Raw genomic sequence first — 25,344 nt, 5'->3', positions numbered from 1 at the left:
TTGTACGTCTGAAATACTAAAATATATGATCATGATTTTTCGAAGCTTAGAAAAAGTCTCGGAAATGAAGACTCTACAGAACATATCTGACAAGAGTCTACGAGATAGAATGAGGGACACAAGGATAAAAGAAATACGCGAGATTCAAGACGTCGTTAGGTGGGGAAGATAGCGAAGAAGACAATGGTATACGCATGTGAGGAGAATGGAACCATCCAGACTCCTCACCATTGCACTGCACGGCCAACCCCAAGGTCGGCCTACCTTGGGTACTACGGGGCAGACCACCGAAGAGATGGATAGACAGCTCGGAATCAACATCGCAGCAGGCTAATCCCTCTTAAAAACAGACCACAAGGCCTACATCAAGAAGAAGAAGTCTGCTTTGGGTGCCAAAGTTGCATGGGTGCCAATGTGTCAAGTCATACAGCCGTGTAAGAGAGCAGGTATTATGCGGGCGCTGTGCAAGCAGAGCACCAGTGAACTGGGCACAGCCGATGGTGTTGATCAAGAGATGGAAGGTGAGGCAGGTGTGCGTAATAAGATTGCGTGATCCTCCGCACACTCACACACTCGCGGCAGCGATCCCCACACTGATAAATCTGCGGCTTAACGAGTCCCCCCGCCTCCCGCCCCCGCCGCCGCCCCACACTCGAGAGAAGCACATTACTCCACATTTACAAGCTATATCTGGGAAAATAGGATTGTTATTACATTTGCAATGTGGCGGATAAAAGTAAGGAAAATCCGGGTAATAAAGATTGTTACTTTTCTTCTTTATTTTCCAATTTCGGTGTCATCCTAATAGATTTACACATTTTTCTTTATACGAAAAATATTTGTATCTTTGTAACGCGGTACGGTTAAAGGGAGCGATTGCCTACCTGGAAATCGTAATGGAAAAACATTTCCCGCGTTTGTAAATTGAAATATTTATATTTACTTTATTAAATTTATAAGATTTTTACTATCGTTCACATGCTGGTGGTTTATTTTGGGGTTATTATGCCGTGTTATTAGCGTACTTTTTGACAACATTTCTGCCACCATTTCAGGGGCTTTCCTTCGGGTGTAGTGGTACCAAAATAATGTGAGATAATAAATAAAATAATGATACGTGGACAAAAAATAAGATAATTGCGGTGTTTCAAACCTCCAAAATGAGATTTCTGTAACATATTTATATTTTTTAATTACATAGATCGAGACTGTGGTTATAATTTTTTTAGTATTTTCAGTACCTACCTATAAACTTCCTTTTTCTTCTTCTTTGACCCCAATCCGCACCCAATGGTTCATAGGGCACCGCATAAGATCAATGCTGTGTTAGACAATCCGATCAGAATTGTATAAAGACAAGGTAATTATTTTTGCCTTCCAGATTCTTGAGTGGAATACTTCAGAGACATTACTAGTATATGGTAATGGAAAGGGCAGAGGAATAGTGTGCACTTGTGGTTGCATACCCGTACTAATACTAGCTTGTGTAACTAGAATTTGGATCTATAGATGTGTAACTAGGATTTAAAATTAGATTATTTAAAAAAAAAGACACCTCAACATAGATGAAGAAGAATATGAAAGTATAGGTATTTACAGGGCTTTACGACCTGTTCATAAGCTGGCCACCCTACCTATGACAGGTCACAAGCCCTGTACATACCCAGACTTCCATATTCTTCTCTATCTTTGTTGAGATGTCAAAAATGCAAAAAAAACTCATAATTGGAGAAAACCCATTTTTGTCAACAAGTATTTGGACACACTCGGTAGGTTGTGAATTTTTTATATTATTTATTTATTTATTTATTGTAAACCTTGAGATGAAGTGTGCAAGCATCCAAGTTTCATATGGCATGTACAATATAATACTATATACAACAGTGTAATGTTACCAAGGTAACACCGTGTCAATCCGATGTGGTATCCTATGTACCACCTAGCTGCGGGTACCATAGCAACCCTTTACATAATAAACATAATCCAGCATTTGTGTACGAAATAAATAATCAAATGTTATGAATAAATTGAAGATTGTTTATAATTTATTTTGTAGGTTAGTGGGGCGGGCGGGCGCGGCATGTTCTGCTACCACTGCCCCCCCTCCATGCCTCCTCACCAGCACCGCCTGCCGCAGATCGAGTACCCCTTCACGCCCACACACCCATGTGAGTATGGCTCTCTATCCTCCCCATTAACTATGCTTATCGTCAAGAACCGTTGGATTATTCAGATTTTCGCCTTGTTCGGAAACAAAATACGTTTCATACATTTTTTGACATCTCAACATAGACGAAGAAGTATATGGAAACAGGGCTTACGACCATCATAGGCTGGTGTGATCACTTTACACACTGTAACATTCACCGATTATACCCATGATTGACAACAAAACTAATCATTTTTTGGAACCCCTAGATATATTGATCAATTCTTCATTCCATATTCTTCTTCATCTATGTTGAGATGTTAAAAAATGTAGGTATAAAATAACAACCAAGCGGAAATAATCCAGATTTGTGAACAAGTATTTGGACACACTCAAAATGTTGTAAAAAAATCTTATCGTTTTGAGTCCTGTCTTTTTCGTAGGTTACAATATGCGATTATTGGTTTGCGATCTGTGTTACAATCTGTGATGATTGGTTCGCTTCCTTCATAGTCAGTCTCCACCCGTCTCTATCTTCCGCTCGTCTCTATAACTCGGTGTACCCGCTGCACAGCGCATATTGGGAGATAATTTGTACATGTTGGTTAAGCGGGTCGTCCTCTGTAGTCTTGGATAGTTAGCATTTCTCGCTGATGATGGTTGCCGGTCTCTGCAACCTGCAATGTGATCCAAAAAGCCGGCAAGAAGTGCTTAATAAAGTAAATAATACAAGTCTAAGTTAATGTGGAAATTTTCTCTAATATTTTTCACAACTTGTACTATTGTCATTTTTTTCAATTATCTGCATTTATTTTTTTAAATCTTGTCGTCTTTAAAAACTGAAATTACTTAAAATTTCTAATAATTTTTCATTTTTTATTAATAATTTATTTAAAAAAATTAATGTATGTACATTACGTATTGAATATCTATTGGTCACCCAAACAAGCCGGTATTTCGTCAACACAAAGTTTCGTAATTGTCAAAGTAAATCTCAATCATTGTCTAAGTAACAGACCCTAAAGTAAGTACGAACTCACAGTAAATAACGTTGTTTTTTGACCTTTCTATCTATCAGAAGTTGATTTGAACAGAAAGTTAGCGTTATGGATGTTGTCTGGTTGTGTAGTACCGCTAGATTGGGTTAGAGGAAAATTGAGCGATTCGCTGGCAATTGATTGTTGGTGTTGATTCGGAATAAGCTATAAACAGCGCCGGCAGAGGATTGTAATTCGGCGGAAGTAACTTCGTTACTGGAACAATCGCTCCATTTGGTGGATTAGGGGTCGATCATATTATTATTCACCTTCCGCCCTCTGTGCTCCCTTCCCCGTACCGCTACCCGTAGGTACTCCCTATCCCTGCCACATGCCACATGCCACACTCGTGGAAATTCTAATAATATATACATGCTTTATGAAACTTGTGTAGTAAGGATTATAATGAACAATTTAGTATTACGCAAATTAAACATAATTCCTTAACATTAATATAAGAACATAAAATTTTCCAGAAAGTATAATCTTAATACAACCTACTTGGGTAACTAAGAAACTGGTTTTTGTAAACAACAATTCATTAATGTTTTTACGAAAAATATGATGTATGTTTGGTGTAGGAGCAAAAACAACTTTATGCAAATATTAATATGTACGAAAAACTGAAACGAATCTTATTAATCATTTGAATGTGTTTATTATTATTATTATTTGACATGTTTCTGCCAGTTTCAAGTCTTATTTTTATTTACAAAATAATAATAATTATTATTTTTTTAAAATAATAGTTTAAATGAGTTTTTAGGTTTGTAGTTAAAACCGTTTCAAATCAACTAGCAAATTGTTGAAATAGGAAAGAAAAAAAAAACAATCAAAAAAATAAATCGGTTTGTTGAGGTTGATCAAAGGTTTTATATATATTTAAGAAGTAGAGTAAACGACATTTTTGTTTTTAATAACTTACTATAAAATATTATATTCAAACAGGAGTTTTTGGTCTATACCCCCTTAAAGAAACATGTACCTACGAATAAATTTATAAGCGATAATTTTTTTTCACATATAAAAAAATGGTATTATTATTAAGAGTAAAATATCCTTCATTGTAAATAAATTTTGTATAGTATTACATGTAGGTACCTATTGGGTAGTAGTTAATCGTGGACTTTAGCGAACGATTTTTACTTTTCAATAATTCTTTACCCCTATTAGAGTCGAGAATCGGGAGTCGGGAGTCGCTAGTCGGGAGCCACTAGTCGGGAACCGGGAGTCGAGACCGCAAGCCAGTTGCTTTTTCTGATTGAGAATAATGATTTCTATCCCCCCTCGCATTAGGGATAATCTCCTCTGCGGATGGAAGGGGAGAGGTTGGAAACATTTCAGAGTGTAGGAGAAATAATTTAAAACCCGGATTATATTTTTATAATGCACAACATCAAGCACATTTAACTATAGGTACTTACTTAGTATCTATTCCGACGGTCTTCAAAAAATATGTAAAAATTTGTTTGAATAATGAATATCCGGGCTTTCTTTGATAAAATAATTATGCTTGGGGTTTATTACGATCTATTTTATTGATATTCTTGAATAATAAAAGAGTCTTAGTAATCCGACGTTTGCAAGAATAATATAACGTGCATATACGAAGAGCCTGTAGGGAGTTTGTGGACTCCACATGCTCCACATAGGGAGCGGAAATGCATAAATTAATAAAATGTTTTTTTATTAAACGAAATTAATCTTGCAATGCAGGAAACTGTAAAATGCATAGTAAAACATAAAACAGACTTATTTCAGTTATGTATTAAGTAAATCCGTATTCAATTTAATGTTGAACATCGCATTTTATATTTTCCTTTGCAAAACGTTTTCGGAATTTGTACTTTAGGTCTTTTTAAAAAAGCAGTTGGAATGTATGAAATTTATGGAAATGTCATAGCTTTACATAATTATAGAACATTTTCTGCAAAATATCGTAAACGCCTCTAAGGTAAAGATTGTTTTGTTTGAGTAAATCAGTTCAAAATTATCAGATTTAAGAAAAGGATTACAATTCTCTGATAATGTAGGGAAAGTGATAAAAAATGCTAACAAATGCTAATAACCTTAAAGTAATAATAAAAACAGTGTATTAAGTACATATTCAGATATGTATCAATATCCATTATGTAGAAAAATCAATCCAAATACTGTTATAATAATTTTACGTATTGCATCTAGTAGATGTGTCGGAATATTTATGGTAACATATTTGATGTATCATTATTTTTGTTTGAAGGCATAAAGCAGTGAGGCGAATGGTTAGCTGCTAACCCATTAGTGCCGATATCATCCCATTTACAGGAAAACCCCCTCGTCATCAGCCATCTATTATCAATGGCAAATATACCCAAATTGTATTTGATCACGGGGTACCTCCCGACAGTATTTAGTTAGGAGTCTGAAATCAATTTGGCGCCCAATTTGCCGCCGCCCCCTCCACCCTCCCCCCGCCCGCCCGCCGCCAGCTCCGTGTAACGAGTCAGTGTTGCCAACTAATTGCCCGGATGACAAATTCACCCCTCACAATGGTTGAATGGGAGGTACCTACCCTGCTAATCAATTAATGTTTACTTTTACATTTACACTTTGTAGCTATCAAGTGGGAAGGAGGGAGGGTTGCGAATACTATAAATATAAATTATTACTATTAACCGGCTATTTGTATATTAATATATAATTGCCCCCTCTGTAAAATATGTAGGTACAGCTATCATTATTGTTATAAACTTGTAGTAAAATCATTATATAAATAAATATACATATAAAATACAGTTATCGATACAGGCCATATTGTATTGCGGCAGTTCTCATCTCCGGTATGGTCTAGTGGCTAGGATACCTGGCTCTCACCCAGGAGGCTCGGGTTCGATTCCCGGTACCGGAATATTTTTTTGGATTTTTCTATTATATTTTTTTTACTTGTAAACCAGAAACACTTAACAAATCTAATTTGTTAGGTCATTATTTTTTGTTCAGTATTATTTACTTCTTAACATGAGTGGTCTAGCCGTTTACATTATTCGATGGTTTCATTTTCATTATTGGATTTATTGGACGTATTATAATAGACACTGAATAAACCTAACTAAATAGGAATAATGCGCACGTTCATTAAAAAAATCCATTGGAATATTTATTAAAACAAATATATTTTGAGAATCAATGGGTGGAAAATGCAAAAAAGGGAGGCCAACGGCACGCGGTGTTCCCAAGCGGTCACCCATCCAAGTACTGACCGCGCCCAATGTTGCTTAACTTCGGTGATCGGACGAGAACCGGTGCATTCAACATGGTATGGTCGTTGGCGAGATACGCGAAATGAAATTGAGTCAATATCAGTGCCAAAAAATCTTTTACCAATAATATTATACATATCACTAATTCCTTTCAACAACGTCATATATACCTATATAAAAAAAACTTGATTTTTCAGGAGATGGTTTTAAAGTTTAAAAATATAATAAAACGTATTAAAAATAAATACCAAGCCACTTATTGAACTTTTTACTGTGCAATTGATCTTTTTAGGTAAAACTTAAATGTTTTTTTCTCCATTTGAAAAATATTTAGTATATTTAAAAAATAATTAAACAATACCCTTTCTTCTAAATGCTAAAACACTTTCTGCCCTGTAGTAGCCCTATAGAATAAATATAAAGTTAAAAATATTCCGCTTTTGCTGGGATATCGTACATTTTCTGGGCATTCCGAAAACATGTACAACTGAAAATTGACGATTTTTGATATATGACGTTGTTGAGTCAGCAATATGTATATGTAAAAACGTACATGTATGTACAATATTACTGATAATTACAATCAGAGCCTGGCCTAAGCCTTCTTTTTCTTTCTTCAAGAGTGGTCTTGCCAGTTCCTAGTTAGTCAATAGTGTCTTGTTGTTTGAGATCATTTGAGATGTAGGCTAGAAAACCTTTGGAGATCAGATGATTAGGAATATGAAGGATGTTCCGTAACGTTGTGTAATTTCGGTAAACGCCTGATTTTCAAGTCTCAATATTAAATTTTAGTCAAGATTTAATGAAAAAAATGTTAAAATGACGTCTTGGTATGAAATAAATAAAATCTAAACATAATAATTTTCCTAGTTTTGTTGTACATACAAATATAATAAAAGAACCGCGTTTGTTGCTGGCAACGGGGTCAGGAGGATCAGGAGGGGAGGGAAAAGCTGGGGGTGTCCTGCAATCTCAAAGCGTCATTCTTTTTGAAGTGAAACTTCTTAGGCGGTGATTCTATAATCGATAATTGGACAAAAATTGAGAGTGAAATTTCAAGGACGCGTCACATCTATTAGGCATATTCGTTACAAGAGTGAGAAGAAATATATATAAAGTAGAGAGAGGGAGAAAGAGAGCTGTACATTGCGACGCCACGAGAGTGTAGTAAAAGAGAGCAACGTATACTCAACGATAGAATAAGATAGTGTCGCGCATGGGCACGTTGTAGATACAAGTCAGACACTATATAAGAATGGACGACGCTACATATAATGATCAGGTTGATGATACGATGCGGTGCCCTATGCACCACTTGGGTGCAGATAGGGGACAAAATAATAATATACGAATATAATTTATATATACATACATATAGTATTTATCACTAAAATACGTATGAGGCATATCAACTTATTCTATAAAGAATTTATCATCTTTAAAAGCTTCAATAAATCATTGTCTCCATTTGTTGGTGAGATATAAAACTATTTACTGTAGGTACTGTACAGAGCAGATTGTAAGTTGGGTACCGTTTTGGATCGGTGCCAAAATGATTGTATTTTATGAATAGAGGTGGTATTATAAATTCTTTACAACTAGTTGTTCGACAATCGGCATATCTGGCCCATTAGCTCAGTTGGTTAGAGCGTCGTGCTAATAACGCGAAGGTCGCGGGTTCGATCCCCTCATGGGCCAATTTACCTTTTTGCTCGATGTCATTTGTTGCAATAACGGTTTTAAAACACGTTTCACCTTGTTGTGATATGAACGTAATTTTAAAAAAGGGAGCACGTTTTTATTCTCAATTAAAAAAATTATAGACCGAATCAAAATGTTTCTAGATTATGTCAAAATACATGTTTGTACCAATTTTTTTTTAAAAGATTATCGTACTCCATATGATTGTGTTATATTTTGACCAGGGTAAAAATATTTCTCAGTATAGTGCATATTGATATATTATGTATATTGTTATTGTAAATAATAATAATGGAAAATTGTAATGTAAATAGTAATAATGGATAAAAGGGTTGACGTGGGGATCGAACCCGCGATATATGTATACATATATATTTTTATATTTTTTTTATTTAATTTAATTTTAGTTATTCTTTTATTTTTTAGCTATGGGAAGGTAAAGATGTGGGAGATAGCAACGTTTTATAAATAAATAAACTTAAAATAATGCATTTTAGGTGTGTTAACAGAGACGAAGCTTCTTTTATTACGAAGAGAACATCTTTTTAAGGAAAATTAGATAATTTTTTACACTGTGTATGAAAATATATTTCCCTTCGTATTAAAATAGCCTTAATCTTTTTGAGATATCTAATTTGTCTTAAAATATCATTCTCAGGGTTAAATCCAGAGTGAAAATACAACTTATGAAATCATTCGAAAGTAAAAATAAATATATAAATAAAAATATCCATAAAAATACGTTTTAATTCCAATGACAATACAATGAATAAAAGTTTCCATTGAATACTGGAAATGAATTGTAAATACGGCAAAATTTCAATATGTTTACTTTAAAACTGGTCAAATGTGAAAAAGTATAAAAAAAGTTAATCGACATAAAAATGTTTTACATTGATACACTTTATTACCGGGGAAACGACATTTACCGCAGTTTTCGTTCGTGGAAAAAAATAGGACGTTTATTTAATATTATCAATATTTTAGATTTTTTAATAAAAATTATACAACGTACATCTACAAATCGTTATTAAGGTCCCGTTAAACTGAATTAGCCGTAATTCGTCGGGACGTTTTTAATAATAATAATAATAATAATTTGGATAATTTGTATAGTATAAATACTACCTCAAGGGCGCTTATAAAGACATGGATAATAGTAATAATAATAGGATGATGATGATAATGATATACAAAAAAATAAATGGATTAAAACGTCGTCAATTGGTCTCGGGCCGTCGAGTCTGGAGCGGGGAAAAGATGAGCCGACAAATTAAAACGCCTTCCTCTTGATCCCATGGGCTGGAGAATGGCCAAGGTGTTGGGCAGGACGCCTTCCTGAGTGATGGTCGTCACGCTGGAGGGCAGCTTGTCGATCTCCTCGTCATTGTTGATGGCCAACTTCCAAACTAGCACAATTCAAACGGGTCCTCACTTTTATCCTCTTTTGCCGCCCATCCGTGATCCGACATGATGATTTTGTCTCAGGTTTTCCGCTTTCGTTTGTATACGAATTAGAGCTAGCGTAATTGAGGTATTCAAGGTTGTAGTTTGATTTCATAAAACTTTACCGTTTAAGCACAAATTCTAGAATCGTTATTGTCTTTGCACATTTTTATTGCAGTTATTTATTCCCGAGAGGCTAAGGGTTTCGGATGAATACACTATGGTCGTAACGTACCCTTAAGGGACGAACACAAAACACTTTCTAACGCCCGAATGCCACATGTGTTCATTCGGCACAGATTCTTAGAAATACACTACACCGTTTAGGTCCGCATTGCTATATTGAACGACGCAATGATATTCTTGATGCACTTTCATCAGTTAACAGCTAACCTTTGTAAAATTATAACTTTAACCATTTCAAGTTAACACTAATCACAATATTTATAGATGAGCAAAAAATTGTAGACTTGAGATGTAAATGTCCGGAGAAAATTAAATAAATGATGGAGCGTGGTTCTCTCAACAGCCGCGTCGGGCGCTCGAGGAACCACACTTTTCAAATTAGTAATAATAAAATAACTCGCTTTACTAATTTAATGAAATTAATAACTTATCATCTGAAAATAAATAACAACTGAAAAAAAATGTACAAAATAAATAGGTACAAAAAAGGTATGATAAATCTGGATTTCAGCGCATTGATACAGGCTTTTCCTTTGATCAACTATTGTAGAAAGGAGGAACAGAAATAATGTTCGATTCAGAAGTAAATGGGTCGAACGTTGACAAAGTCAAGTAGGTGAGGATCTTTGAACGTCATTGAATTAAAGCTCTTGCAATGTTTGTACTCGGTGTATTATGTAGCGTAGTCGGTGGTAATGCAATATTCACGTCGCCTCATTTTTTAGTTAATCAGTTTTCCAGCGGCGCACCTGCTCCCGCTCCCGCTCCCCCGAGCCGCCCGCAGTATTAATAACCTGTTGTGTGACACTACTGCCGCCGGGAGAAGGAGTGTCCTCCCCTGATTTTATTTAGGCCCTTGATCCTCCCACCCCGAGCCAGAAGTAACGCTCGACAGATGTAATCCGCCAACTCTCGCCCCGGAGGGATGAAGTCACACTGAATCATATTCTTCCGAGACCAACTCTGATTAGCGTTATCTGCCCCATTTTAATTGATAATTGCGGTGTTACTTGTAATTTTATAGGATTTGTGGGTACAAAAAATAGGATTACGGTGTTCAAGTGTGTTTTTAAAAAAATCGAGTCACGTGAGTCGTTTCTTTCTTATTTGTTGCAAAATATTGGTTTATTTTAGCGTTGACGTTGCTATCTTGAGGTTTTTCGTAGTATGTGATTATGGATTGTAAAAATTTAATTGCGGCGTCCCGAGACTGGTTCTGTGATTAACCGAGGAAGATTTAGAAATTAGGATTCTTTAGTTGTTTTTGTGTATATGTATTTTCATTATCTAAAATGAATTAACGCTTGCTAAATGCATTGATAGCATATTATTAATTTAAAAAATGATCATTTATCGTTTACATTTATATATAACGCGAATTACGAGTAAATTTCGGGAAATTGAAAATCATCTAAATGTGCAGCTCTCGTTGTCAACTGCTTGTTTTGTTTATAATATTTATTGTATTATAAACAATTGTATTTTGCTTTTTATTGATCAATATCATTTTCTATAAGTATTGAATGTTTATATTATTATGTAAGTGCCTCGATTCAAAGTACAAAAATACACGTACAAAAATTTCCGCCCAAACTCAAAAATCACGGGATAAGCAATTTGTAATCCCAGCGTCTACAAGACTGAAAACCCTTCGGGGTTTTGTGATGCCGGGATTATATTCCCCAGCTGTGGCTGATTACTCGGATATAACTCAGGTTATAAGAATCACCTTCGTATTTGTTCTTGTGATGGAAGGGTGATATTGAAGGGAATCCGGACTTGAAGAACATCCACTTGATGAGTGTATGGCATTTTGCGTCTTTCTTTGATTAATTTCACCCATAACATTTCCGAGAATAGTACAAACTAGTCAACTCTGGTGGCGAAAGGAATACTTAGTCAGAACTTGATGTCAGATGTCCGAAGTGAAATATAAATACCAACAATTTCCATACATTGGAATAATATCGTGAAATGTTGATATGTTAAATAAGTGTTGATATGAAGATGAAAATCAGAATATTTGTCACAGATGATACAATGTAAAACAATACTCTTTGTTTATAATATTCATAAATATTGTGACAAAACTAAATACTTTAAAATATAACAAAATTAATGATATACTTGGTTTCCAGAAATGTGAGAAATAAATATAAATATACAAAAAAACTAGCTTAATATTTTATTCATCGTATAGATCCAAGTAGGTACGACATCAAACAGAAATTGAAATAAATATAAAAAAGGTTTAGTGGAGAGTGGAGACTCGCAATAGTTAGTTGAATTCGTTGCTATATTCATTTCCGTAATTAATGTCAATTAAAATGTGACCAATTAAAACATTAACGCAATAACTGCCGAGTTCCATTACGACAGCATCCACGCGACTCGCGCTACTACGAGTAGCCAGCCAGCGGGAGCCACCCGGTAGCGGTATGCAGTGCCAGTGCAGGCGAGGCAACCAGAACCAAAACTCGGAACTTGCCCTCGAACCAAGTCAGAGATGTTCGCTGTAGGTCTCGGAAAAAACATAAATCGGTTCGTTATGTTATTTAGTTATTAAAATTGGTTCTTAAAGTAGATATTTATATTTGAGTCGCTACACACAACTCGTGTGAATACGACGAAACGAAAATCTGTATGTGTGATTGATGATCTGATTTTATGAGATTAATTGGAATTAATAAAGTAAGAAGAATGGTAAAAAGGGCGATGATAAATATTATTAAAGTAACATTTCAATGGGAATGAAAACATTAAAAGACATATAATAATTTATTCACGCCGGAAAATTTTGTAAATAGAGTAGAAAAATTAAATTTGTCCACAGAGTAGTAGTTAGTAAATTTGGCTACCATTCTAGAGGTAGGGAGATCGATTTCTATGGGGATAAAAATACATATGAGAGATATATTTACTCTTTTATTATTTCATATTACCCTGGACCATCTTGCTATATTTACCTGAAGCGCAGATATGATCATCTTGCGATCATATATTTAACGATCAAGTTCATATTGCGTCGGTCTGGAGCAGTGCTCAATGCACCATTGGGTGCGGGTAAGAATCAGAATAAAAAGAAGAGGGTTAATACAATGTTTAATAAACTGAATAAGCTAGACTTGTATTCAAATACTTGCTCGCTGATGAATAAATAATTGGAATTAATTTTTGAGAGGGTCCGTAATTTTATATCACTCGCCAACACGTGTTAAGTTTAATGCGACCACGTGTGAAAGCGTTATTTTAAGTAATTAAATTAATCGAGCTTAATAACAAAACATCCTCGGTCATCAGCCGTTTGCATCTTGCAGCGGAGTCGCTTCTCTGGCCACTGCTCGCTGCTCGCCGCTCGCCGCTCGCCGCTGGGTCCTGGGTCCCCGGCTCACCATGCCGCTGCGTTAATTGTGTTTGTGTATAATAATTATTAATTGGACTTAATTGGTCGTCCGTGACGCGTCGGATTATACTATCAGCCTATCATGTATAATAATATCTGTATTATTTATATTCAAAGCATTTACTTTGTGGTCAAACATTTTAATTGATATTAGTAATGTTAGTAAATAACCACTCACCGACTACTTCTGTCTACCGGTTTCGAGACGTACCCGTCTCTTCGTCAGGACATACACTACAATTTAACAATCATGCGAACAACACTACACCACACCCACTTAGTACTATTCACATACACTATCACTACACATGCAAAACATGCAGAGCGAGTTGTTAGTCCCACCATGCTTTTGGGAAACTAAATAATAAAGTAAAAATGTAATATAAATATACGCAGGTTGGAAACTATATTAGGATTCAAAGAGAAGGGGGTAGGTTCTGGGAAGTGGGAGGAGTTGAGTTAGGAGCTGATCGGTTCAGTGCTACGTCGAATAAAGGGCTGTATGGAAAATTTATTTGGTTATTTATTAATTGGATGTTATTTTTAATGGATTTTCTAATGTGAAACATTTCCATATTATTTAATTTTAACCCTTTATCATTTGTGTGTAGTATTTTTACCCGAATTTAATAAAGAAACAGGGGTAAAAATACTACACACAAATGATAAAGGGTTAAAATTAAATAATATGGAAATGTTTCACATTAGAAAATCCATTAAAAATAACATCCAATTAATAAATAACCAAATAAATTTTCCATACAGCCCTTTATTCGACGTAGCACTGAACCGATCAGCTCCTAACTCAACTCCTCCCACTTTCCAGAACCTACCCCCTTCTCCTTGAATCATAATATAGTTTCCAACCTGCGTATATTTATATTACATTTTTACTTAATTATTTAGTTTCCCAAAAGCATGGTGGGACTAACAACTCGCTCTGCATGTTTTGCATGTGTAGTGATAGTGTATGTGAATAGTACTAAGTGGGTGTGGTGTAGTGTTGTTCGCATGATTGTTAAATTGTAGTGTATGTCCTGACGAAGAGACGGGTACGTCTCGAAACCGGTAGACAGAAGTAGTCGGTGAGTGGTTATTTACTAACATTACTAATATCAATAATATCTGTGTTTATCCAACTGCAGTGGTGGAATACGGTGTTGGATAATAGAGAAAGTCGGAGAGCGATTTATTGTAATCAAATCCTGGAATGCATGTTCAACAACGCCATTATTTTCAATGTCCTTGATAAATATTATAACTCTTATCATAATTCCCTATGTGTGTAGTTTTTGATGCTGTAAAAGCTCTATCGGCCCAACATCATTTCGAAGATAAAAACCTTCAAACTAGTCTAGGTCAGAAGTTATGCAAATACATGCATATTTGTTTAAGGGTTTAATAAATAAAATGAATATAAATTATTGACTTTAGATCATTTAGTTAGTGTGTATAAACATTAAATAAAGGAATGAGGACACTTGACTTGAATGAGACGACTAATTGAATTAACGAAGTTCTACAACAGTACATGTATATTATTACGCAAAATACGATTTATGACTCCACTGAATTTATTTATTTTTGAGACAGCTGTTTCACATAAGCAGTTTTACTACAACGTGTATCTTGTCTTTTTTTACTGTTTGAAAATACTGTTGCAGTGCATTGCTTCAAAATAAATAAATTTAGTGGAATTATAAATCGTATTTGTAAACTACATATTTTTATATAATCTATTTTGTAATTAAGATACATGATGTTTTTCATTATCTTAATTACAAATGTACCAATTAAGATAAATGGTAAATGAATTTTCGAGTAAAAAAAAGCAGTAAAATTATAAGCAAACAACTGAGAGAAATTACTAGGTTTATTACTTTAATACTTTCATTATAAAATGAATAATTATAAATATAAAGGTAGAAATTTTTGAACGATAAAAACGTTGTTGTTATTATTAAAACAGAAAAAAATAACAAAGGCAAAAACAGTAGCTGTAAATTCATAAAAATATAAGGAAGAAAAAGTTTGTGAAACCAGGAGTGAAGTTGAAAGGGGAGATGTAAAAGAATCAAGAAAAGATGGTATGACGGTGAAAATTTAATTTAATAATGTAAGTTATAATTCTTTGAAGAATTTTTAATACTTGTTAAAAAATTTGCACACAATCTAAATTCGATTTGAGTAAGGCAATAAATAGAAAATGATTAGTCCGAATTGCGAACATCGTAAGTCGACAGAAATTAGAATAGAGATGAAGGTCATAAAACGTTGTAATGATTATCTCCAAACCCCTTGCTCTATTACTTCTTGATAATATAGAAATAATAATAGGTGGCTACATTTAGCTACCCCTTATTCCGTGTGTGCATTAACTACCGGCCGAGGGGGACATCTCCCTCGAGAGGATTAAATAACGCGATTATAGACTCGTCAATCCCATCAGCCCCTACCTACCTACCCGCAGGGCCGGCTGGCCGTGCGCCCTCTGGGTCGCGGTGGCTGGTGGCTGGTGGCTGCACGACGCACGCACGTCGACCTGCCGTAACGCGACGAGACGGAGTGAGTTCCTCTTCACCACCGATGTATCTCTTGAACGACGTAAAGATGAAACAAATCAATTTTGAAATCGTTACAAAAATTACATACATATGAAATATTTATTTCGAGAAAAACCTTCCCTTTTATCAGTGAAGCAATAAATACAAGGTTCCTAATTATACTATGCAAATGTGCATTTTATGTATGTATCTTCTGCAAAGACTTATGCGCACCCCAATGGTGCATAGGCCACTGCATCATATAAACACAGTGTTATATTGAATTCAACATGATTTTTTTTTCACATGAAGGAAAGGTGATCAGCCCTCCGCTTCAGGTACCAGTCCAGGTTAATATTGAATAAATATTAGAGTGTATATGTATATACATATACATGTATATGTATATATAAACACCATAAATACATATGAAAACTGTATACGTACTTATTTATAGAACACGTTGGTGGGTAGTGGTAGTAGTGCACTTTTGGACATTTAAACAAATTGCATATTAAGTTGGGCTATATTAACGTCCATTTAAAATTGATGAAAAAAACGAATTTTTCAATGCATAATTAATAAGCACTTTAAAGTGGTTCCCATTGGCGGGTTGGGTGCTCCCCCTCCCCCATCTCTTCCTCCCGCCGTCCTGCCCGGAGCATCAGGGGCGGCTTAGAAGATAAAAAATATAACATTTTAATTTTGATAACTTCATTTTATGAAAATGATTGTATTCGCCTACCGTGACCATTGTGTAACTTAAAAAGTACTCTTACATACATATAATTTATAATATTTTAAATGATGAAGGATTCACGTATCCAATTATGTATATGTAATATATAAAGATACTTGGTATAGTTTTGTAAACATAACATAAGGTCATAAAGTGATTAAATTCGATAGGGTGTGACGTATTCGTCGACCGAGGTAACAGACTGTTTAACTCTATCGGTACAACAGTCAGAATGTCCCAGGTTTGAGACCCAAGTTAAGCAGTTCCTTTTTTAACAGTAATATAATTATTAAATGTTGGTTAATTTATATCCTCCAATAAATAGAGGGTATGTATAATTTCCGAATATTTTCACTGTTGAGCATTCAGTCATAATAATTTATTCATACCACCCGCTCTTCAATCTTGACTCTCGATTTTTTACTCACTATTTTTGACTCTCGACTTTCCAGTTTTCCACGCCTTTCTACGCCTTGCACCGCTAATGTAGTGGGGTGTCCAAACGTTTTTCATTTCCGCTCAGAGCTGGAATCATTGTGTGAATTTTTAACAACGGATTAGGAACATAAATTTAATGGAAAACCGAAAAATTTATTCACTCCCCCCTCCTCAGGAAATAAAAAGATTGCAAACGTTAAATTATAACGTTTTAATTTGTCGGAAGGCCGACATTACCGCCGGTTTACTAATTAGTGGTCGGCGTCGGAAGTGGAACGTGGCACACGGAATACGGAACAAGACTCGTTACAAAATAATTCCATTCCATTTTGTTAAGCACCTCAAAACAAATACCTCGCATAAAAGGTTCCACTAAATGAATTATTACTTCAGGTTAGCCGTAAATTGTGTATCCTGGTGTAGTTATTATATTGAGAAATTTGATTTTGTATAACGCTTATGGTGAGTGCACTAATAGACTATTCGTACACGTCCAATTAAAAAATGAGTAATTGATACTATGCTGGAGGTACATAATAAAAGCGAAATTTGGAAGCAACTTGAGTAATCAATGCCTTACGCAGCATTGACTGTCATGAACTCTGTGGGTTAAAAGAAGAATAATAAACAATAAGTATCTGGAATGTGGATTTTATCGTGAAAAAGTATCGAATACATGAAATCGCTTTCCTGCATTTAAGTCGATTTATAGAATTAATAATGTTCTTGTATGTCGCGGTTTGTGACGTCAGTGTTTACTTTTATTGTTTTGTACCTGGAGAGAGCCAGAGAGCGTGTCGCACGACGCCGACGGCACGATGCCACTAATGACAGGGTAGGCTGCAGGATTGACACATTGCGGAGTGCATTGTTGCACATTCGATATGTTCGCAGTGTTGGTATTACGGCACGCGGGCGCGGGTCGTGATCTGATGGAAGAAATCGGATAATCTCCCTTTGTGGCCGCACCGCGGCGCGGGCGCGGGTGACACAATCATCGCTCGAAATCGCATTACTTCCGAGACTGTCGTGTAATCACACTCCGATACATGCATTACATCGCGTACGCGAGCGATAATTACTCGAAATGATCACGAGTGATTTGCTCCAATTGCCGCCCCGTAGGACTAGAAAATAATAAACCAGAATACAATGTTTATTGATGAACAGAACACAATGTATTTTGATACATGAATTCATACAAGTAGATTTAACTTTACCCCACGAGTTGACCTAAACATGTTAATCCGGGAGTTTTTAAAACTTACGAAGTGCTGTTGGTTAATACGCCTTGTTTTTGATGAATACAGATTGCAAACACCCAAGTATGTGTTCGTTATTTCAACTTCGATGGCCTTAGGAATACCATTATAGACATCTGTGTGAAAAGTAAAATTATAATTTAAATAAACTTAAAATTCAATTACATTTATCAATTTATATAGAACAACTCGTTTTCAAATATTTTAACAAGGAGTAACAGCTTAAACTAACGTTAGAAATAAATATAAATCAAACCAAATCGTGCGGCGATTCAAGATTTCTCTGTTTACTATATTTTATTTTACGCGACCTTTTTAAATTGCGTTATTGAATATGCTGATTCTCAATTTATCAATAACTTATCGGAATGAATTATGTATGAATGCAAACACAATGCGGTGAGTCGTAATGACAAGTTACCAGGGGTGAGAGTTGCCTTATGCCATAAGTACCTACCTGAGTTCACGCGCCGAGTGTCTACTTGCGCTGAGTACCTACCTACCTACACCCAGTCACCAGTCACCAGTCACTAGTCGCATCGCACCGACGTGGTGAGATTCATTACTCGATAATAAAAAGTGAATTGGTGCAATCTTCTTCTTGGAACACAATCTCTCCTCGCCTCTAATTAGTATTACTGCTGAGCTATTCTATTGTCAGATTCCTCGGGACCTGTATCTGGTACGTACTAGATGTACTGTACGCGCGGTAGGTACTCGCTCTCGGTACCGATATTGCATTTTATTACGTAAATCAGTTCTCGAATAAGGCAGTCGAGATACTCGCGTGAAATTATGGAAACAATATTAAAAGTAACTTCCGAGTTCTCAGAGAAGAAGGAGACGATTTGAATAAATCTGCGGCGTATCGTACTCCAATTGAGAATTCTCCATTAAAAGTTAGTAACGAGATAAAGTCGTTACGTGTTTGGACGCGAACTGTAGATACACTTTACTCTTTTGTCGCCGAATTCAATAAGCCGACATTATACAAACGAGATATCGAGTTAAGATCGTCCGATAACCGGAATACGAAAGTTGACGAAGTTAGGAAAGTAAGCCAATAATAGCGTGCCCGGGACAGATCTCATTAACCATTTAGTTCCGTAACACTGTTATTAAAGATCAAAGGGTGTGTCCATTAAGACGAAATCCAGTTAGAGTTCCGAGTCCCTCGGGACGCCCGCACCCTCGCCGCGACTACATGACCGTCTGTGTTGCAGATACCTCCTACTCCTACCATCCGGCCATCCACGACGACACCTTCGTGAGGAGGAAGCAGCGCCGGAACCGCACGACCTTCACGCTGCAGCAGGTGAGTGTCGGCTCGAGTGGCTGGCTGAGCGGCGAGCGCGGTGAGTAGCCCCTTTACTGACTCGACTTGTCTGCCCGCAGCTCGAGGAGCTGGAGACCGCGTTCGCCCAGACCCACTACCCCGACGTGTTCACCAGAGAGGATCTAGCCATGAAGATCAATCTCACGGAGGCCAGAGTCCAAGTGAGTGAACCCCTCATTTCCTTCGCAAGTCGATAACTTTCTCATGCGGCGGAGTTCATAGACAAAGTGTCCCCGATGAAAGTAATTGAATTTTGAATGTTTTCAATTTGATTTGTTCGTTGTCTGCGGATTGTGGCGGCTTAATGGGGTAACTCGGCGCCCGAGCGTAGCGCCGGGGCAGGGCTGGCGCGAGTCATTACTCGCTTCTGCTGACCAACTGCGCGCTGCTGTAGAAGGATTAGTAGATAATACTTTTATAGGTACGCACCCTTGATAATAATTATTATTATGAAGCCTCACAAAGGGATCGAGGGGTAGATGTAAAGTACCATTTTCACACTGCCCGTAACGTGTTATTATTGGCTTATGTCATGTAAAAAGTAATTCGTTTTTTGAGATTTTTAAAATCACTTTTGTTCTAAATATTATTAACAAAAATTATATAAATAATTTGAGAAAATTGTTTAATGACTGTAAATGATTAGTTAGGTGCACATAAGGTGTCATTATTGGCTTATGTCATGCAATTCGTTTTTTGAGATTTTAAAAATCTCTTTTTAAAAGAAAAAAAGAAGACGTTTTACATACTCGTATTATTAATAAAAATTATAAAAAGAATATATGATAATTGATTAATGATTGTAAATAATTACTTAAATTTTAAGTAATAATTAATTAGATGCCCATAACGTGTTATTAATGGCTTATGTCATGTAAAAAGTAATTTGTTGTTTGAGATTTTTTTAAACAACTTTTAAAAGGAAAAAAAATAAAAAGTTTTACATTCTATATTATTAATAAAAGTTGGATAAACAATATGTGAAAATCGATGAATGATTTAAAATAATTAGTAAGGCACCTAAATTGTGGATATAGAAAAGATTCCGTCAGTCGGTCGGGGGGTTGACTAGCGACTAGTGACTAGGGGTTGAGCGGTGCAGGAAGGGCGCGACGGGGAGGGAAAAGGGGAAGATCTCGAGAAGAACGTTTCGAGAAATGTCTAGTTTAATAAAAGTGCTGAGGTGTAACATAAAATATGGTTACAGCGATACAGAAACTTATCGGGTAAATACATTTAGGTTGAATGTTGGCAAAACGTGGCAGAGTTCATCTTTTTAGGGTGAAATAATCCCCTTTCAAATAAAACTGACAGATAATTTGGGACATAAATAACTTCCGGCGGAACGTTATGTTACCTAGTGATGGAGCTACATGTATACCTCTTCAAGCGAGCTACCTAGTACCTGCACAGCACTGAGAGGAAGGTGCGATTGAAAACACTAAAACGTTTATGATTATTTTTATGCCTTTCGAATACTCCTGAGGGAAGTATAAATGTCGTGAAAACGTTCTGATTAAATAGAAACCATTGGTTATTTTCTTTAGTTGTTTTTTTTTCGAATTGAGATATCTCAAATAAAAGTGTGGCAAGACGATGTATGATAGATGTTCGAATGGTGATATAAGGAAAATGCAAGGCTGAAATAAGTAATAACGATAAAATTAGGAAAGATGTGTCTAGATGGTTTGGGCATGTGAATCGAATGAGCGAATAAAAAACAGTAAAATAAATGTATGAGACGAATATGGTTGGTAATAGAAGCAGAGTAAAACTTGATGTGATCAAGTGTTTCAAATGGGTGCGGTCACATCAGGAGTCGGATTAATCGGCGGGTGGTAATAATGTGGAAATGCATTAATGCGGAAGTGGCGAAGATTGTTTGCAAAGGCCGATTGGTGTGGCGTTCTATTCTCTCTGCCTACCTCAGCGGATAAGGGGCGTACCATCACCATAGTTAGTTAGTGTTCTAGCCATTCGTGTGGAATACACAGCTCTTTAAGTTAAAACGCCTTTGGAACTTGGAGCAAGATCGAAACGGAGACATGGAGAGTAATCGTGCTTTGAGTGCTTGACGCCATAACATAACCATAACACCATACCAAATATTTGCCCTGATACAATATCGATTATGATCTTGTATTTTTAATTTTCTGATTAAATTCCCGGAACTTTTTGATGAAGGTGGTATGTAAAACCGAAACTTAAATAATGGTCAGAAAACTGTCGATTGATTTTTCTAATTACGAACAATTCTACCTTCTGTATCAGGGAAAATATTTGCAACGACAACATTACTACAGCTTCTTCTTTTATATCCATCGTCATTACTAATTTGCTCTTCTGAATCTTTTGATTTTCGTAATAACACCATAACACCACAAAGCTAGAAGAAAGCATACTCCTGTGCAATAAATAAGCATTTTAAAATGAATTAGTAATTTCGTACATTATGTCTCAGTTTGTATAAATTATAATCATCATGTACTACATGATGACTACAAACTGTTGTTATTATATGACCTTGTTGCAAAATGTAGTACCATTCCTACTCACCCGGTGGCGCTCCGTGGTGGCGAGGGTCGGACGATAAGAAACGGTTCCCATAAAGACAACAGAAAGCTCAAGTCGCTTTTAATAAATAGATATAATGTTGTGAAGGAGGCAGGACTCGCGGGGGCGGCGGGGCGCGGGGGTCCCGGGGGATCAGGAGACCCGCAGGGGGAGGGAAAGGCTCTCTGCGATGGATTACGGTTAACTCGTATGATTTACCTTTTCACATAACAAGAATTCTCTATTCACTTTCATTCTTTCTGTTGCAAAAAGGAAACCAGTTGCTCTACTGATCCCTTTATTTTAACGAATATCGTTAAACACATTTAAACGTCCCGGAGCTAAATAGGTTAACACGTTCTGTGCGTTGAACACGGCTGCCGTGTCCATACAAATATTGCAGCCACGCATTGACGGAAGTCTTCGTAATAATTCGTAGCCGGTTTTATGTGTTTTAAAAACAAGAAAGTATATGTTTATTAATGATGTTTAAATAGAAAGTAGAATTTGATTATGAACAATGTTATGGATTTTCAAAACGACATTATTTTATACTCATTGAATATGTAAACCGCTGATTTTTCCCCCTTTTCCTTAATAAGTGTATAGGGAACTGCAATAAGAGAGACAACAGAGTAGGATAACACATATGTATATACCCTATTTAGAAATCCAATTAGTATTTCACCTAAAAAAACGATAGACAATATAAAAATACTTAAGGCCAACCCTCACTCACTCATTATATAATATTCAAATCCATTTAAACTCTAACTTATCTAGTATATTATAATCGTTTTGTTCTGCATGTGCTTTAAAGCAATATCAAAGAAGGTGTTATGATTATGCTAAAGCTAAACGAAATTTTTGACGACAATAAGAAACAAATTTGCAAAATTCTGTTTTATTGCATTTTATTCAAACTTTTGTTCGTTAAAAAAAAAGTATTATATAATTACTTGTATTTGAAAAACTTAGTTTTATTAGCTAAAAATGCCAACAATACGAAGAACCCATTCTAAAAATTGCAAAAATTAAATGATTTTCATATAAAATTAAGGTAGATCAAAAAAAATCCTAATTTCATACGCAAAAATGAATTGTAGGTAGGTACTTATGGGATTGTTGTTGTACATACTATGTAAACATTAGTTTTATACGATCAAATAACAACATTCAGCAATATTTGAAGGTAGACCTAGATGTGCATGAGTACCTAGAGAATATCTTACCATTTGTACTACGAATGTAAGGCTTAAAAACTACGATAGTGAAAATGACATAATATACGTATGTATTTCTCTTTTATTTATGATTTTTCCTTAACACTAAGTGTTTGAGAATTGAATAACTCTTCTTATAACAAAATGGAGTGAAAGCGATACCTAACACTTACTGGGAGTCAAATTGAATAAAGTAACAATCTTTGCAAACTGGAGCACGGAGTCCGCACGTCGCGCGCCGGTCGCACGTCGCACGTCCAGGGGGCGCGGAGGCGCGGGGGCGCGGGGGGCGCAGCGCCGACCCCAGGGAAGGGACTCGGTGTCCGATTGCGATCCATTTTCACAAAATGTTAGGAACGATCGTTACGTGGGGTGCTGGTACTGCACGACACACACATTACACCATAACTACTAAACAACCTGTCAAGATGCTGCCTTTGCCTATTACAAACCTACACAATGGACCTGACACTCATTATCTACTTACTGCTAGAACTATCATTTGTTCAAAAAATAAAATAAATATATGTTGTATAAATGCAGGAAACCTTCAAATTCAAAACGTGCTTTGTTATTGTTAATGTTAAAAGGAGATTCAATAACCTCAATAGGTGCCAATATGGAAGTTGGGAATTTTACAGGGCTTACGACCTGCCATTGGCTGATTTTTTTAATCAATTTATGTGTACGCATCGTATATACGCGTAATGTTCCATTCTACAAACGATACGTGTGATACATTTAACCATATTGTTAATTTTTGAAAAGTTGTATTATGTTTAAAACACTTTAAATTTTCAGTACAAATTTCATTGAAAATTGTGAGTTAAGTAGATATGTTTTTTTATCCGTGGGATATTTTTTTACAACTTATTTAACATACTTAGTAATACTTGAAAATGCAATTTCAGTTTTTTATAATTATTTTTAGACCAGTTTTTATGTAATTCACTGTTATTAGAATATTTTAAAATATTTGTTCACAAAAGCTGTGTTTCACTTTCTCTAGAGGTACTTATATCGAGATTTTTTTTGTTTATATCACAGCATAGAGGAAAAGTTTACAAAGATGGGAATGCAGAAGTTAAGGTGTCGACAGAACTCCTATTTGGGGTAAAATTCAGAATTTTTATACAAAGAATCAAAATATTTTGAACTTAAGAACAATTTGGATTGGGTAAAAAGAAGAGAGGATAAAAAAATAAAATATAATTCATAAATATAATTCAAACGTTGATTATTTTGACCTTTCAATTAAGAATGTTTCAAAAACATCCCGTTCTGAATAAATGTTATCTACAAAAAATATCATTCGGCGTAAGTTGTGTAAATGCGTAATTGTGTAATTGAGTTTCCCGCTTCGCAGAACTTTGACACGAGTAATAATACAATTAAATTGATTCGGAACACAAATGCGATAATCCCCATCGAATTTGTAGCGTTTTATTTTTGACAGCGCGGCCGCTTATTCCATTATCATATTATGGGTCCATCTACCTACTACCTACTACTCGCACCCGCTACGGCCTCCACTCCCACACACCTACAAATAGTACTTATTTATAAAATTATTTATTATCATACTATATTTCCGCTATCAAAGCTATAAGCAATTCGAAAAAAATTAATATTTTACGTATTATAACTAATCCAACTTTAAAATATGATATATTAACTTACTATGAAAAAAAACATTCTAAGAAAAGTATAAGTATGTTTTTTGATAATCTCAATATTATTAATATTTTTTTACTTTTTTTCAATGGCGAAGCTGCTGCCGGCTCGATTTTATCGACGTCAAGTTAAAGTCCACTAAAATTTTCTAGATATGGCATTATGCGTGACGTTCATATTTTGTTATTGGCTCACAGTAGGAACTGAATTCGAGGCTGATTGATACTTTGATCAACTTTCGTATCAATCACATTTGAGAGAAAATCAATAATAATTATTAGTGTAACTGGCATAATAACATCACCAATTGAAGCCTGTCACATTATACGAGTAAGTAACCCTGTGTAGGTACTTCACTTCATATTACACTATTATTATTAGACATTTGTATAAAGTTATGCGGGCAATAAAT

General features: G+C 35.5%; 1 protein-coding gene and 3 non-coding genes across 4 annotated transcripts in view; 3 read left to right on the top strand and 1 right to left on the bottom strand.

Moving 5' to 3' along the window:
* LOC148309993 (uncharacterized) overlaps window positions 1-25,344 on the top strand; it is an 80,626-nt gene that overhangs the window by 18,618 nt on the left and 36,664 nt on the right. The window contains exons 2-4 of the mRNA XM_088259158.1: window positions 2,057-2,168; window positions 19,370-19,461; window positions 19,542-19,643. Coding sequence (XP_088115284.1) covers window positions 2,081-2,168; window positions 19,370-19,461; window positions 19,542-19,643 — 282 coding nt within the window. The 5' untranslated portion in view covers window positions 2,057-2,080. The remainder of the gene's footprint in view (window positions 1-2,056; window positions 2,169-19,369; window positions 19,462-19,541; window positions 19,644-25,344) is intronic.
* TRNAE-CUC (transfer RNA glutamic acid (anticodon CUC)) lies at window positions 6,005-6,076 on the top strand. The gene has a single exon. It is a non-coding gene; the product is annotated as a tRNA-Glu (tRNA).
* On the bottom strand, window positions 6,380-6,498 carry LOC148309995 (5S ribosomal RNA). The gene has a single exon (XR_015837448.1). It is a non-coding gene; the product is annotated as a 5S ribosomal RNA (ribosomal RNA).
* Window positions 8,053-8,126, top strand: TRNAI-AAU (transfer RNA isoleucine (anticodon AAU)). Its single transcript has one exon. It is a non-coding gene; the product is annotated as a tRNA-Ile (tRNA).

This window comes from Brachycentrus maculatus, unplaced genomic scaffold (assembly GCF_059751285.1).
Source record: "Brachycentrus maculatus isolate JH-2025_06_01 unplaced genomic scaffold, ASM5975128v1 h1tg000113l, whole genome shotgun sequence".
Classification (NCBI taxonomy): Eukaryota; Metazoa; Arthropoda; class Insecta; order Trichoptera; family Brachycentridae; genus Brachycentrus; species Brachycentrus maculatus.
This window is presented reverse-complemented; position numbering and strand designations above follow the sequence as displayed.